Below are 12,640 nucleotides of genomic sequence, written 5' to 3'. Positions count from 1 at the left end.
CTCTATTACCTTCTCAGATGGGCTATCTTTTGATAATGGATATTCTGCTTTCCAAAGTAATAAAGACAATGCAAACATGGACATGCAAAATTCTTTGTTGAAAGAACAACTTATTTCAGGCAAAATCACCAATAGAGCTTTCTCCAGCTAAAACTCAACTTAAGTCTTTTCTTAAACATTTATTTTTTGATAGAAGGTCCTAAGGTAGAAATGCAGGTCAAGTATTATGGGACAGATGCTTCTGTAGAATCCAGATGTTTCTTCTGCCAAGTTGGAATGGACATGGAAGTTGGACCTCGGTGACCAGAGGACAGGTTCCCCCCTCCCAAATAGCTTCAGTTGACCAGTAGGTACTATCAAATATGACCATCCTGACCATCAATATGAATGATATGCACTGTTCATACATCAAGGATTGTGTCAGGAGAAAATAGAAAAAGTCTGGTTTAAAATGGGAACACCTGTAGAGAAGTCAAGGTTGTCTCCATAATGGACTGGAGATAAAAAGCTGCCTGAGGATCTGTCCTCTAAAAATAGTGTGATGCCTTTGTACTATAGTTAACAGTTATGAAAATAATACCTGGACACAGAACACATTTGTGAAATAACAATTTAATTGGAATTTCTTTGTTCGTTCAATTTATATCCGAATTACAGAATTGGAACTGAAAGCTATAGCTACAGCTCCATTCTGAATGCCACTCAAGACATATTCTCCTATTTTAAAATAAAAGTCTCCAATGATAGTGACAATCACTGCTAAGTTGAAGGAAATGCATTAATGCAAACTAGCTTCATCACAGTCATCTGCTTGATCAAAAGTTGGACATAATCAGCTTTTATTAATTCTACTGCTTTTAGTAATCCACTTCTATTGCCAAGTCTGTGCCTTCGCATTCTGTTAATGCCCTCATTTCTCTCGGACTTCGATATGGAATGGCTGTAATCGAACCAGTGCTAATGTCCATACAGGAGCTACTAAGGCAGTAATTCTCCCCTTTCCTTTCTATGCTGTCAGTCAGCTTGGCTGACAGTTGTCAACTTTTCCGTCTATCTGGTTCGAGCAACCCAACTTTATCACGCCCCGAACTACAATTCCCATGATGCTTTGCGACGCCACGCATTAGCTTCCGGTGGCGCGTGGCTTCCGGCTCGGATCGGAACCTGGAGTCCGGACTCGATCCGGGTATCAACATTCCAAAAACAGGTAATGCCAAGCCCCCGCCTTGATCCGCGTCTCTCTCTTACTTCCAGGAACTGCTCCTTGCCCCGTGCGCAGGACCCAGTGCCGGTGAGCCCTTTTCCACCCGTGGAGTTTCCCAGGGCGGCGCGGCGGGGTACCTTCTCCTCCCGTGCTGCCGCCTGCTCCTCCCTCCCCTCCGTCCCGCTCGGGTCCTCCACGCCGCCTGTTCTTTGTTACAGGCAGCAGCCGCCCTCGGCCGCGCGCACTGTAAAAGGGTGAGGCGGGTCCGAAGCAAAACCCGGCGGAGCCGCTCCCGGATCCCCGGCCCGGCCCGACCCAGGCAAGCCACTACCTCTCTGAGTGGAGGTGACGGGCTTGCCTGCTGCCGCCCCCGCCGCCGCCCCTCTCGGCTGTCGAGGCTCCTCCGCCCTTTGTTTTTCTCCCAATCCCGCGCTAGAACCGGGTGGGATAACCTGGGAGCGGGAATGAGGCACAAAACGAGCCGTGCAGCGAGCGGCGGTGGGATGGGCCTTTGTGGGTACCACTCGCCAGCCTAGTAAGGGCAAGGGGTTTGGCGTGTGCAGGAGGAGGAGGACGGAGCCGCCTCGGATCCTTCCTTTCCTCCTCCTCTCGCCCGGATTTAAGACTCGAATCATCGGCAGAGAAAAAAGCCAGGCGCTCTCTAATCTGGCTGGGTCGGACTCAGCGTTCGTCCTCTTGTAGGCATCGCGTCTCTGCCTCGGGCAGCATAAGAACAGAACCGCACCACATCTGGAATGCAGCGCTTTAACTGCTGCAAAACTCACCTGTTCCATTCTGCCACAGCCTATTCCAAAATTCATGAAGGGCTTTTTCTTAGCCACCAGACGGAAGGGACCACCTCTGTCTCTCTAATGCAAAAGTTTATTCTCGAACTTCATATGAAGGAATTTGATCACCCGAACATACTATCTCATGCTTTTAAGCGCCGTATGCAAAGTAACTCCAAGCACCTACTGCATGGATAAGGGAAACCATGTAAAGAATACTTGAAACCTTAAGCAAAGCACATATTTTTACCATCTTTGCACTCTTATGATTGAACAGTAAGAAGTGGAATACTGTACTAATCACTGGTGACTTAATAGTTCTTAAGGTGTGGTTAATATTAAACATATGCAGAAATCTCCTTTCAGAGTAGTAAGCATTTCTTCCTCTATAATAGAGTTAGTGAATACAGATTTATTAGCAAGACTGATATATGGAGAAACAGTGTCTGAATGGCATGTTAAGACAAGTTCAGCGTACAGTATTGAGTGGAACAACTAGTATATGTGTACTGTATAGAATTCCACAATCACCATTAAATCTCACTGATTGTGTTTCAAAATTAAAATAATGAAAGATCAGCAGAAGTGTTTCCAAGGGACTGTACTGCTTGGACATATTTTATGCTACTTGCTTGTATTTAGGGCCATATTTCACTGTTTTCTGACGAAACTTAGTAAATATACTGTACTACATGTACTTTGGAAGAATCAGAAGAATGACATTTGGACAGGGACACTTTTAATTATAGTTATATGATGTTTTAGCAGAACATACTGTATGCTTTTATTTCAGACTTATTTTTAAGTTTAACTCTGGTTTTGCAGTGACATGTTTTCATCTTAAAAGGTATAAGATAATATCCCACATTTTCTAGAATTTTTCCTATAGCTCATTTTATTGCAGCACTTTACTTCTATCTCATTTCTAAAGTACTAATTGTCTGCTAAAATCTCACCTAATTACTATTCTGTAAATGAACTAAATTAGAACTTGGAACTAAATTTGTTAACTTGATTTACTTCCAGGTAAGTGAGTATAGTTTTAATTTTCTTTCTTCCACTCAGTTGCATTGATACATTCTACCTACTGTACTGTACTGGTATTGGTTATAAATGGGATGGCATTTTTTTTAAATCACTGAAGCAATATTGTCAAATATTGCATTTTTCTTCAATATGAATGGGTAACACAATTTTAGTAACTATCTCTGGGGGCCAGTAGGGGTCAGTTGTGTCACATTCATACAAGCAACCAAGGACTACATTTTAAAGGCATTGTTCAGGCTTGAAATTAAGGCAATCTTAAATACTGGGAGAGAGTACTGTAAGACATGAAGTGGATTTGGGGCAGGAATCAATTCAAGTATGAATTCATATGTTAATCTGTCATCTCCCACCCACACTTCATCTAATTTTTAATATAAATGAATTAAAAATTGTTGATTCGGCAAATGGTTTTATAGTATATGTTTATCATTTAAACCCTGCAATGTTTAGAGTTGATGTTAAACAGTTCCTTCAGATGGCCATCTGTTTTCCTCAACACTCACTTATGACACGATATGATCTTCTGTGTTTTTATATGTATTAGATTTTGATCTCACTTATCCTGAAGAATAATATACCCCTGAACAGATTAGTGCAGATATGAATTATTTTCACCAACTGATGTTATTTCTTTAGTTGGTGTTATTATTCATATATATTTATTATTTTTCAACGACAGCATTGCAGTGACTATCATTACTTTTTATAGTAAATTGGAATTTGGCCTTTGGTGTCTGAAAATAGTATTTTAAAAGGTAACAGAACCATTTTTTTCATAAGTATGTAAGGGTTTAGGATTTTTTTTACAGATATTCTATATCTCTGTAAAATATATTAATCTTATTTTTGTCATTTTGTTGGTGTGTGACTTTATAAGATTGAATAGTAGTTTCTTTCCCCTTCATTCTCACAATGTATGCTATGAAATAAGTAGAGCAATTTCGATCCTTTGCTTATCTGTCTTAAGAATTAAGAAGGTTTGTTTTAAAACCGCAGTTCAACATTCTTTTTGCAATTCTACTGGTTGAAGCCTCCGATACAGTTTCTACCATTGGAGTCCAAGATTTATTCCTGAGTATTCATGTATCGTGGTTTTACGCCACTCAGAGAATGTTCATCTGACTATAAAACTAACTTTTAAAACTGTAAGAATTAAATAAGTACTCAGAGCTCTCACCCCCATGTGAAAGCACATAATGATTGCCAAAAGCTAGCAAAGATATAGCTATTTAAAACAGTAAAAGAATATAGCTGTTACTCTAATATTGATAAGCAAGCTTCACTGAATTTAGTGATTTTTTTTCAATTGAGGTATGTATAGGATAGCACTATGAAAATTCTAAAAATTAAGCAATACAACCATACATATGTTTTTTCAGAAAAAAGTGCTCATAGTTATATTCGTAATACTATAAAACATGTCTGGGAATCAACCCTGCTGAAATAATAGAAATTTGTAGATGTTTACAGTTTAAAATAAAATAAAATAATGTAAACTATGCAAAAAAAGTTTTCCCTTTTTGGGGGCTAATTGCCCCTTGTCTACTTTTAGTGTGCCCCTGTAAATCCCAGTGCAATCATCTAAATATTTTTCTTTTTCAGTCCTCCTTTCTTCTGTAGTATCTTCTTGTTCTTCATTTGGTCCCTTTTCTATCGCCTTTTCTCCTCCACCCTGATCTAGATGCTCCCTCTGAATTTCTATTTTTTCTTTACATTTAACGTTTCATGTGCATTTTTTAGCATGTCAAGTAATTCATCATACATCCAAAGTTCCATAGTGCCTGCCTGGATAATTTAGTAAGTTGTTTAAGATTTTTCTGCTATATCATATTTATTTAAACTTAAAGTCCATTGATCTTTTTTCCTTTTTGTTTCCAAATTCTAAAGTCCAATTCCAATTTTAGTCGAGTCCAGTCCACTTTTGAGTATTTTATTTTTTCCCCTTCCACAACAATAGTAAGTCAAATCCACAACACTGTTACAAAAGCAAATCCTCCTTGATGGTTCCCACCACTTCAAAGTATCTTCAGAGTATCTTTTGCTATAGTCAAGGTCAAATTCTGCAGCTGTTCCTTTCTCTGTTATTCCTCTATTAGATGTTGTAGTATTCTCTTCTCACTGTACTGTGGGGAGGGAGAGATGTCTCCCTCCCCACAGTACATTCTAATCAGCTGGCTGTCAAAAGCTGTCAAATTCCACTTTTAATTCTCAAAAAATAGAAAAAAGGTAGAAAAAGAAAGAAAGGAATCCCCTCCCCCTGAATTTTTAAAATTATTTTTAATGTCTCCAACTTCAATTTTTGGGAACAGAAATCTTCTAGAGCTTTCCGATTTAATCTCCGCTTTGTCCTTCTTCCTCCATTAAACTTCCAATTGCCAATTAGCCTCTAGTTCCCCTCCGGGTCTCTTTTTAGATTCCAACTTAAAATTTCTTTACCTTTGGGTTGGTCACTCTCTCACCCAAATCCAACACTCTATTCTGACACCGCTCCTGCTCAAACAGCTTGGTCCAGTGGCCCCCACTTTGAAGTGGTCATTTGAATATGGCCGCCACTCCCTCTGTCAGTTTTGGAGAGCTTTATCCTTGACCTGATGAGGAACTGCTGGTTCCTCTTAGTTGTTTAAGATGTCTCTCCTTTTTCCCCGTTCCTCCAGAACGATTCCAACCCAAAGATCCCCTGGCAATGGTTTATCCAGCTCTGCTATTTCTCAACCGGTCTTGTCGCGACGTTTCCAGCTTTCTCCAGCAAAATGTTTTTATGTTGGTTTAAAGATTAGACATTGGAGCATTGGAACTAATTTCAAAGGCCAGTTCTATCAGATAATTTGACCATTTTATTTTATAAATTTTCATGCCATTGAGTTAGTGGTAATTTAGTGATAATTCAGATAGATTTTTTTCCATGATAGTCTGTCCCTATGTTAGTGTTTTCAGGTCTTAAAATGATGTACCCATTGCCACTTTAACTGAGTCCATCCATCTTGCTGATGTTGCCATCTTCTATTTGCTTCTGCTTTTCCCACCATTAAAGATTTCTCTGGAGAATTAAGTCTTATGCAATGATCCATTTTTTTCAGCCTGGGTTTTAGTAAGCCAGTGTGAAATCGTTGAATAATGCTTTATATCATTTAATATATCAATTGGGCATACATGCAATGGGAAACACTTATCTTGTCAGTTCTTGTTAATAATCTACAACAGTATTTTCCAGTGTTATTTGGATTGCAAAGAATATCCTTAGCAGCCCATATAGCAATTTAGCTCCATTGGAATATGACTGATGAATAGCTCTATTGATCAGTTGTTTTTTCTAGATTATTAAAATGAATTGAATTGGTTTTTTTTTATCCAGATCAGTAAATGTAGTAATAGTAAAGGGTATTTAAAGAAGTTCACACCTATTTCTAAAAGTAAATTAAACATGGAACTGTTCCTTTTTGCACAGCTGTATTTGTTTGAAAAGTGTCAATTTGTCAATTTTAATAGATTTGTATGCCGCCCAATCCCGAAGGACTCCAGGCGGTTTACATAAAAGCAGTTTAAAAATATTAAAGTGTGGTATGTTTAAGGTGCTGGACTAGGACATGGTGGAGACCTGTGTTGCAGCCCACTCTCAGCTGCAGAAGCTCACTGGGCAATATTGAGCGAGTCACTCTTTGTCAACCAAACCTATCTCAGTTGTGTCGTGTACTGTATATATTGCCTTGAGCTCTTGTACAAAAGGTGGTATATAAATCTAATAAACAAGAAACAATTTGTTAATGAGCACTAGAGTTTTATGATGTATTCCTTTCCTTCTCTTATTTTCTGTGGGGTTTTGGTGCTCTCTGAATCTGGTTGTTTTCTTAGTGCTAATAGTACTGATGATGTTACCTACATTGGGTGATGAAACATCTGCAAGAAAACAAAGCAAGCTGAGAGAGCACCCCCTCATTTCAACCCTGAGTGACAAATATTCTCCTTTATTTTTAATTTCTGCATTAAATCATTTTTCTTCACGTGAGTTTTTTTTAAAATAAATGTACATTTTATGTTTTGTGAAAGGACTGGATTGCACACTCTGAATTGACCTGCACGGTAATCTATCTTGTAATTAACTACTTTTAGCCACTTGTCTGCTAAATAAATCTGGGAGGGTTTTTGGGTCACTTTAGACATAGGTGTGGTATCCTTTTGTTGCAGCAGAGATAGATGTTACACCCAAGGGTTTGTTTTAAACAATATTGTGAAATATATCGTTTTCATTTTTTTTAAATAACATGGTTTTAAATATTATGAAATGTGGTTTTGGAAATGTTCTTGAAAGCTTATGGGGTAGAGAGGATGTGTTTTTCAGCCAGGTTACCTGTTGTTGACATTTCCCTATGCAAGAATATATTTCTCAGGAGGATTACCAAATGTTCCTACTTTTTCCAAAGAGAAAAGATGCTTCTCTAAACCTCTGTAAGGTTGTCAAATTTGACCCTTTTTTCATGTGAATCTTTTTTGTAGTATCCTTACAGCAGTGTTTCTCAACCGTGTCAACTTGAAGAGGTGTGGACTTCAACTCTCAGAATTGAAGTTGTTGGCAGGGGAATTCTGGGAGTTGAAGTCCACACCTCTTCAAGTTTTTGAGAGGGAAGCAGGTAGACATACAACAATCCTAGTTAGTGGCTAAAGCAACTCTCTTTTAAGTGTTTCAGTTTTAAAGTAATATTCTCTGTACACATGAAGCAAAATGTTTCTGAACATGGACTGAGCACTTAAAGAGTGTCAAATCTGAATCTAAAAATAATCTAGTGACATTCCTTATCCCTTACTTTTTCTCCAATGCATTATTGCTCAGTAATTAGAACAAATGTCAGCATACATTTCTGCCAGTTAAAGAATTGGTAGATTGCATCACAAATGCTTAGAAATCTTGGGAGTCAAGAAAAGGCATTGGAAGACATTAGAAGTCTGAAAGTTACATGGCTCCTTATTTATTCATTCATTTCTTCACTTATTTGTTTTATTAAATTTATATGCCACTGTTCAGCAATTCCTATATCTATAATGAAGGTCATAATATTGACTATATCACGACATATTCCTTGTGTCTCTAATCACACTTGACCAAATAAAGTATTCAATTCAATTCAAGATGTGATTTTTAACTAACATGGGTAACATGGCTGGTAAGTCACACACATGGAACTGAGTTTTGTATTATGGACAAAAAATAACATAAACATTGGTCCATTGGTGTACATAGTGATATACATATATTTCTTTCTGGAAACAGTATTTCTTCTGGAATTCTTAGTAATTCAGACAATCCTTAATATAAGCCTATAGATCAATGACAGCTAACCTTTTTGGCACCAAGTGCCAAGCACACACCCTGGAACCTGGAAGAGAGCAGCTGGCTGGTGTGCGTGCGCATAGCGGCCAGCTGGCCAGTGCGCATGTGCGAGATTAAACCCAGAAGAGCAGCTGGCACACCTGCCAAAGGTTGGCCATCACGAGTATAGATAATAAAATATCAGAGATAGTATATCATTGCAGATGCTTCATTTTATTCATGCTGTACATTGTTGTTGTTTTTAAGGAAAAGGAAATTAAGGAAATTTTAAGTTGTTTTTATTAAAGAAAAACACACAAAAAAAGGAATCATCTTTCATTACATCTTGTAGAAAGCGTGTCAATTGGTTACAAGTACATTTTGTGTGTTTCTTCCATGATCATTACATATATTTCATTCAGGTTAAGTTGTACATTTTAGAATTTATGTATTTTACTATCACTGTACCACAATTTTCATTTAATTAGGGTTTTAAGGACACAACCACCTACTGGCATTTTTTTTTCAGTCTCAACGAATCTGCCATAACTTTGCATCTTCATAACATATTCTAAAAGAAAGTCGGTTAAAAGGATATCTAACATTCCCTCTCCTTCCCCCCCCAACTCACAAATTAATGCTTCTGTCCATTTTACTTTTACTAGTACAACACACCTGTATGTATCATTAAATATTATCCATTAACATTTCTTTGTTATTGTAGTTGCTTTACATTGTTTTTAAGGCAGGAAAATTAGTGAGCTTTAAGATGACTTAATTTTATGGAAGACATTCTAATGATCTGATTGATATTTCTGTCCTTTTGGTTTTGCAGATACCAGAAATGGCTGAAGAAGGTGGCGATTTTATATGTAAGTGCTCAAGAAAGAAGAATAAATCATTGCTATGACTTTTTGTGCGGTTAAAACTGAATGTGTCATTCTATTCTTCTATATTAGTCATTTAATTGAGTAAATGGAAGGAAGGTAATCCTCAACTTACAACCATTCAACTTTACAAACATACGACCATTGTACATTCGTTTAGTGACCATTCAAAGATACAATGGTACTGAAAAAAGTGACATGATCATTTTTCATATGACTGTTGCAGCCTCCCATAATCAAATGGTCATGTAATCAAAATTCAGGTGCTTGGTAATTGCTTCATATTTATGACAGTTGCAGTGGCCCAGGGTCATGTGATCACCTTTTTAAGCCACCTGACAAACAAATTCAATAGTGAGGCCAGATTCACTTAACAACCGTGTTACTAAGTTAACAACAGCAGTGATTCACTTAACAACTGTGGCAAGAAAGATTGTAAAATGAGGCAAAACTCGCTTCACAAGTATCACACTTAGCAACATAAATATTGGCTCAATTATGGCCAAAAGTCAAGGACTACCTGTTCTTCTGTGGCAATAAAACAACAATTTTAACTCATTGCCTTTGTATTGTACTCAGGCTATTTTACACAGGTGCTAGTTTATTTTTTTGATAGCTCGTTTTTCTTCCATGTAGACAAGTGAAAGACTCAGCTCTCTCTAATTGGATGGCCTCACTTCTTTCAGTGTTATTTTTATTTAGTATTTATGTTCTTGAAAGCAGAATGCAGGGTGCTGGAAGGAATGCTATCATGCTATTAGCTCCTTTGAATGTGATCCTGTGTCTCAGGTTTATCTCATTCCCATACAGTAGTGATTTAAATAGTTCTATGTTGTAAACAGAGCCCTTGTCCCCAAATAGCTTACAAAAGAGAAATTTAATGAAAGTGAGGTCTCTTACATTCAGTGCATTCAGAAAATGTTCAGACCCCCTTCATTTTGTCAATTTTGTTCTGCTGCAGTCTGATTTTACAGTTGTTGAAGTTTGTTTTTTTCTCATTAATCTATTCTCAGTACCCCATAATGACAAAGTGAAAACAGAATTTTAGAAATGTCTACATTTATTAAAATAAGGAAAAATGGAAATATCTCATTAGCATAAGTATTCAGATCCTTCACTCAGTACTTTGTTGAAGCACCTTTGGCAGCAACTGCAACTTCGAGTCTTTTTGGGTAGCAAGCAACAAGCTTTGCACTCCTAGAGTGGGGGATTTTCTGCTATTCTTTCTTGCAAATCCTCTCAAGCTCAGTTAGGTTGGATGGCGACTGTCGGTGGACAGCCATTTTCATGTCCCTCTAGAGATGTTCAATAGGGTTCAAGTCAGGGCTCTGGCTGGGCCACCCTATGACATTCACAGTTGTCCCTAAGACACTCCTGTATTATCTTGGCTGCATGCTTAGAATTGTTGTCATGTTGGAAAGTGACCCTTCTGTTCAGTCTGAGGTCCTGAGCTCTGTGGAACAGCTTTTCATTGAGGATATCCCTGTGCTTTGCTCCATTCAGCTTTAACCACCATCGTAACAATGAACAGTCATTAAATGAGACAGTTGCTAAACAAAGACAACTTGTACACTATTCATTTATTGATTGTGTATTACTGATAGTAATTTTTGCATTTTATCAGCAAGGTAAATAGATATATGTGAGACATAATTCATAAATGACAATACTTAGGGATATACTATTAGGGAGCAGAACTGCCTAAAACACAACAATGCAGGTCTGATATATATATATATATATATATATATATATATATATATATATATATATATATATATATATATATATATATATATATATATATATATATATATATATATATATATATATATATATATATATATATATATATATATATATATATATATATATATATATCTTTGATTCAACTGCTAAGCCATGGTTAATATCTACTTTGCTAGGTTGCAGTGGTAGTTTTGTTTTGCCTAGACACTTAGCTGTCCTTTGTTTCAATAGTGATAATGAAAAATGTCATAGGTTATAAATATAAAGTAATGTATTTGTGTTGCAAGTTTGTAACATTTGAAATAATGCATGGTATTATTTCCAAATTTTGGTGTGGTAGAGTTGTCCTATGGAATTCATCCTTTTCTTTATGATTTTCATATCCCAGCATCCATTCTTTTTAACAAGATTCCCAAGGATTCCTGACTAGGATTTTTGCCAGCCCAGATTCACACACCTAAATTTTAATGGAACCCCATTGATCTAAAATTCTAAAATTATTTTCTCATTTTAATGTAACATGTTTCTCTCCCATTCTCTAGAGTATTCTTAATAAGGTTCATTTGTTACACATTTATTGAAAATGTGTTTTTATATATGATATAGAAATGGTTTATAAATTTGGATTTGGATTTTGGATTTATTAGACATTTATAGGCCGCCCTTTTCCCTGAGGGGACTCAGGGCGGCTTACAATCCAAAAGGAAGGGGAGTGTAGCACAATACAAAAGAAAAGTGCACAAAAATAATTAACCAGTAAAACTCAACATTCACTCAGCATTCGGGAGGGGCAAAATAAGATTATCCCCAGGCCTGACGGGCTAGCCAGTTCTTGAGGGCTGTGCGGAAGGCCTGGACGGTGGTGAGGGTACGAATCTCCACGGGGAGATTGTTCCATAGTGTCGGAGCCGCAACAGAGAAGGCTCTCCTCCGAGTAGTCGCCAGTCGGCACTGACTGGCGGATGGAATACGGAGGAGGCCAACTCTATGCGATCTGATGGGACGCAGGGAGGTAATTGGCAGAAGGCGGTCTCTCAAATAGCCAGATCCACTACCATGGAGCGCTTTATAGGTGGTGAGTAGGACCTTGAAGTGCACCCGGAGATCAACAGGTAGCCAGTGCAGCTCACGGAGGATCGGTGTTATGTGGGCGAACCGTGGTGCGCCCATGATCACTCGCGCGGCCGCATTCTGGACTAGCTGAAGTCTTCGGATGCTCTTCAAGGGCAGCCCCATGTAGAGCACATTACAGTATTCCAGCCTAGAGATCACAAGGGCTCGAGTGACTGTTGTGAGGGCCTCCCGATTCAGGTAGGGCCGCAACTGGCGCACCAGGCGAACCTGGGCAAATGCCCCCCTGGTCACAGCTGAGAGATGGTGGTCAAAAGTTAGCTGTGGGTCCAGGAGGACTCCCAAGTTGCGGGCCCTTTCTGAGGGGTGTAAATTTTGTCCCCCCAGCCTGAGTGATGGTATGTTGGTCAAATTTTTGGGAGGAAAACACAACAGCCACTCGGTCTTGTCTGGGTTGAGTATCAGCTTGTTTGCTCTCATCCAGTCTTTAACGGCTTCCAGACCCCGGTTCATCACGTCCACCGCTTCATTGAGTTGGCACGGGGCGGACAGATACAACTGTGTATCGTCCGCATATTGGTGGTATTTTATC

The 12,640-nt window shown here is 38.2% G+C and overlaps 1 protein-coding gene across 5 annotated transcripts in view; it reads left to right on the top strand.

Moving 5' to 3' along the window:
- Window positions 1–1,146: 1,146 nt before the first annotated feature.
- The window catches only part of PRDM15 (PR/SET domain 15), a 57,796-nt gene continuing 46,302 nt past the window's right edge, over window positions 1,147–12,640 (top strand). For 4 of the 5 annotated variants that reach the window (XM_087721691.1, XM_087721690.1, XM_087721689.1 and 1 more), the window contains exons 1-2: window positions 1,147–1,207; window positions 9,177–9,213. In XM_087721691.1, coding sequence (XP_087577817.1) covers window positions 9,186–9,213 — 28 coding nt within the window. In that variant the 5' untranslated portion in view covers window positions 1,147–1,207; window positions 9,177–9,185. The other variant, XM_087721687.1, reaches the window with a different exon arrangement.

This window comes from Thamnophis sirtalis, unplaced genomic scaffold (assembly GCF_051295495.1).
Source record: "Thamnophis sirtalis isolate CommonGarterSnake01/CBP01778 unplaced genomic scaffold, rThaSir2_p1.2 scaffold_8, whole genome shotgun sequence".
Taxonomy (NCBI): domain Eukaryota; kingdom Metazoa; phylum Chordata; class Lepidosauria; order Squamata; family Natricidae; genus Thamnophis; species Thamnophis sirtalis.
Note: the sequence above shows the minus strand (reverse complement) of the source record. Positions and strands in the feature narration are given on the sequence as shown.